Raw genomic sequence first — 3742 nt, forward strand, 5'->3', positions numbered from 1 at the left:
ATTGAAGTTAATGACAGCAAGATTTCAGCACAGATTCACCAGTTTTTATGCTGTGTCTTCTCAGCATTTATTTCTTCAGTTTGCTGTATCTGCTTCAGAATTCATTTCAGTTTTGAGATTTGGGGATGTATAGTCGTTAGTTGTTCTTAATTACAATTCTAATTAATTTGGTTCAAGAATTCCCAGCTATCAATACTTAGCAAATGCAGCTTACTTGCAGTAGATTCTGTTCCTACCTATTTGTTTGGATGCATGTTCTATTACCCTTTTGCTTTCTTATGGTCCAAGATACCATTTAGCTGTTTTATTTTTACAAATCTGTTCTGTTCTTGTTGATCTTACTCATGAAGCTCTTAGACCTCAAATAATTTGAAGACTGGGAAAAAATAAGGGGAAAATGTAGCTACTAACCTTTTACATGGTAGGATATACCTTATTATGAGACTCAGATTAACTCCTAACCTACTAGGTAACCTTACTATCTAAACACAAGGGAAAAACAGCTTTTACTAGAAGACTTAATACCCATAATGGACAAATTTATACTGCCTGCAGGGAAGCCTGACAAATCAATAAAGGCTTTGAGTCTTTATATAGATTACACATAAAACGGTAGTACACTCTTCTTCAGAAAAATATGTCCCATTTTTGTCAGTAACACATCTGTCTTCATTCAAACATGTTCTTAAGAAGTTCTGTGTTAATTACTTCTATACCTACTGAACACCTGGCGAATTTAAAATACCTATTAGTAAAGCTGGGTGCAGGGAGAGAGGAAATAAAACCAACAACTCCAAATCTATTTCAGATTTTCTTTGGATCAGATGAACAGGGTTATGCAAAGATAATTTTCCTTTTGCTTGAACACGTATTTATGCAAAGATACACATATTATACATATTTGGGGCACAAAAGTAATATTTCTACAACTGTCCCAAAATGACTTTCTTATAGAGTCAGAAAATTTCAACATTCAACAATAAGAAAACTCACAGGTGAGGAACTATGACCTGGAAGACAGCTGGTTTTTTAGTTTTTTTTTTTCTTTTTTCTTTTTCTGGTGTTAAAACATGAGAATGGAGTACTAACTTACTTTTTCATGGGGTCTAGAGCAACACAAGCCTGTCTACTTTACTTTCCATATCAGTACAATTAATATCCTCCATTTTAACTTTTGAACTGCCAAAGACCTGCCCAAACAATATCAGAGAGCCACTGTACATATATTGTAACTGTTAAGAGTTCACAAATCAAGAAAAAACAATTAACTCCTGCTACTTAGTAAATCACGTAAATCTTCACAAAGTTTCTTCTTTTTTTTCTTTTTTTTTTTTCTTTTTTTGCCTGTCAGAAAACATCATGCTAGCCTTCAAAGATTTCTGGCACTATTTTCTACAGTCTTTTTATCCTAGAAATAAGAACACACATTAATTTGTGAGTTTAATGCTAGTCACACAAGAGATATCACTATGAACTTTCAATAGAATTTTTGAGTACCTACCTTCCCACAGAACATAGTGCTTTACAAGTGTAACTTGGTTTTCTGCTCAAGTTTTCAAGGTCATAGAGTACAATAACACCATCTGATCCACCAGATAACATGCTGAAAAGTGTTAATAAAGCACAAAAGTTACAACACACATGATCTCAATATGCTCAATATAAAGGAGTGTTCAGCAAGAAAACAAATCCATAGTAGCAAAACACAGGGAAGTATTCATATACGTTTTTACCAACTAAAGTATGTACTTACTATCTTCCCTCAACAGGCTCAATATCCAGGGTGTTGATACCACTTCCATGTATTCTTTCCACATCTCTATCTTTATTTAATTCCAAACTTAGAACCCTTAAAACAACAATAACAACAATGAAAAAAAGAAAAACAGAGATATGAAGAACAGGAACAACAGAATCGTAGAATGTTACTATGTAGTTCTGAACAGCTCAAACCCTAGTTTTGTGCTTCCTCAATGCATTTAACCTATCCCTGTTAATTTTTTGCAAAACTAGACTTGCAGACATGATAGAGGGCTGGAAAATTGTGAAATTGGCAGAAAAAATATTTTATTCTTTATGTTGTTTGGAAGGTAAGAGGGAAATAAATACGTAAAATGCAGTCAAAGAAATAGCAAAACTGCATTTGGGGTCAACATATGAAACAAAAAAACTGTAATTTGAAAATACTGAGGAAAAGAAACATTAAGAGCAGTTGTTGTAGTTGCAACAAGTATCAGTTACTTTGAAGCTTCATTATGTACCATTGTTCCAAGCTTCATCCTACTTGGAACTACGGACACCTACTGGACAGATTAATTTTGTTTAATAAATTACAGAATTTCCTTTAAGGAAACAACGTATATGTGTTATGTTTTCTGTAACATTAAACAAACCTACTCTATCCACATGATGAAGTTTCCATGACAAACTTTTCTGAGCTGCAGTGAGTATCTTGTACTACTAAGTAGTAGCCTGTATCTTTAATATGCTAATATTACATAGTAAAAAACCCAAACAGATTCTGATTCTTTAAACCATACTACCCGATATAAAATTAGCCTTACAAGATAATCAGAGCTTCCTACAGCACTATTTTGTAAAAACCACTATCAACAAAAACATAACTAAGTAAATAACTGAAAAGCTGTAAGGCAGAGTGTACCTACTCAGCTTCGGTGGCAAAAACCTTGGTGTGCGAAGCTTAGGGTGTTACAGGCAGACCCCCAACAGCATGTCTGTAGGGATATGTGCTTCAAAAGCAGCAAGTCCTTTAAGCTCTTTTAAAAGATGTGAAATGTAATTATGCAAGAATTCACGGAGAATAAGAATTTTGACGTATACAAGGTAGCTAATTTAAAACTTTTGAGCTCAAGCTTGAATTTTAGTGAAGCAATAAATCCCCCAAAGGAAATGTTTTCAAGCATATGACTTTAAAATGCAATTATAAACACAATCTACTGAAGACTACATATTATTTCTTTTTAAAGTCAAAATTAAAATATTGAGGAAGGGAAAGGTTAGGTAGACAGTTGTCCAAGTAACATAAATTCTACCCAGTGTGCTTCCATTCTTAACACCGAACGCTACATGAGTGCTGACGGCACACAAAGGACATGACTGTGTTGTCAAAACGCACACAGAAAGGAGCTGCCCAAATCATTAAAATTAATTCCAATTTTAAACAGATTCTTTTTACAATGGTACAGTCCCAAAAGCTGTAAATCACCAACACAAATCCTCCCTGCTGATGGAGCTGTGTGAGCGACTGAACTGAGGTTGGCTTTATCTAGAAAAACAGCTGCAAACTCGAGCATATGATAATGAACAAATTTCACCACATCATAAACTTTAGCAGGAATATTAATAAGCCTCTCTGTGCAGTCACCGCCTTCCACAAAAGCTGTTGGGAACCTAACAACAGCCCTGCATCTAATTGTTCTGCAACCTGCCAACAGGCTGAGCCTGGAAAGGCGGAGCGCGAACTGATGCGGGCACGCAAGCACCACATAAACCTCGGTTCCTCACGAAGCGGAGTGTAGCCACACGCAAACCGGAACGCCTGGTGAAACCGTTAGGATAGCGAGGGCAGCGACACCGAGATACAGGTTATCGGCCTAGGCCCACTGAGCCCACCCCAGGGCTGCTATTCCACACACGTAAACAAAAAAAACCCAAAACCAAAACCCCACGGGAAGCTCCGAGACGAGGCACGGCAGACACACGGCAGCCGCTGGCCCCGCGC

At 36.5% G+C, this 3742-nt stretch overlaps 1 protein-coding gene across 1 annotated transcript in view; it reads right to left on the reverse strand.

The window, feature by feature from the left end:
- The window catches only part of ERCC8 (excision repair cross-complementation group 8), a 29688-nt gene extending 27846 nt beyond the window's left edge, over nt 1-1842 (reverse strand). Inside the window, exons 1-2 of the mRNA XM_009895496.1 lie at nt 1754-1842; nt 1502-1603 (exon numbers count right to left, since the gene is read on the reverse strand). Of these exons, the coding sequence (XP_009893798.1) occupies nt 1502-1602 (101 nt within the window). The 5' untranslated portion in view covers nt 1603; nt 1754-1842. The remainder of the gene's footprint in view (nt 1-1501; nt 1604-1753) is intronic.
- Nucleotides 1843-3742: the final 1900 nt, after the last annotated feature.

This window comes from Charadrius vociferus, unplaced genomic scaffold (assembly GCF_000708025.1).
Source record: "Charadrius vociferus isolate BGI_N301 unplaced genomic scaffold, ASM70802v2 scaffold581, whole genome shotgun sequence".
Taxonomy (NCBI): Eukaryota; Metazoa; Chordata; class Aves; order Charadriiformes; family Charadriidae; genus Charadrius; species Charadrius vociferus.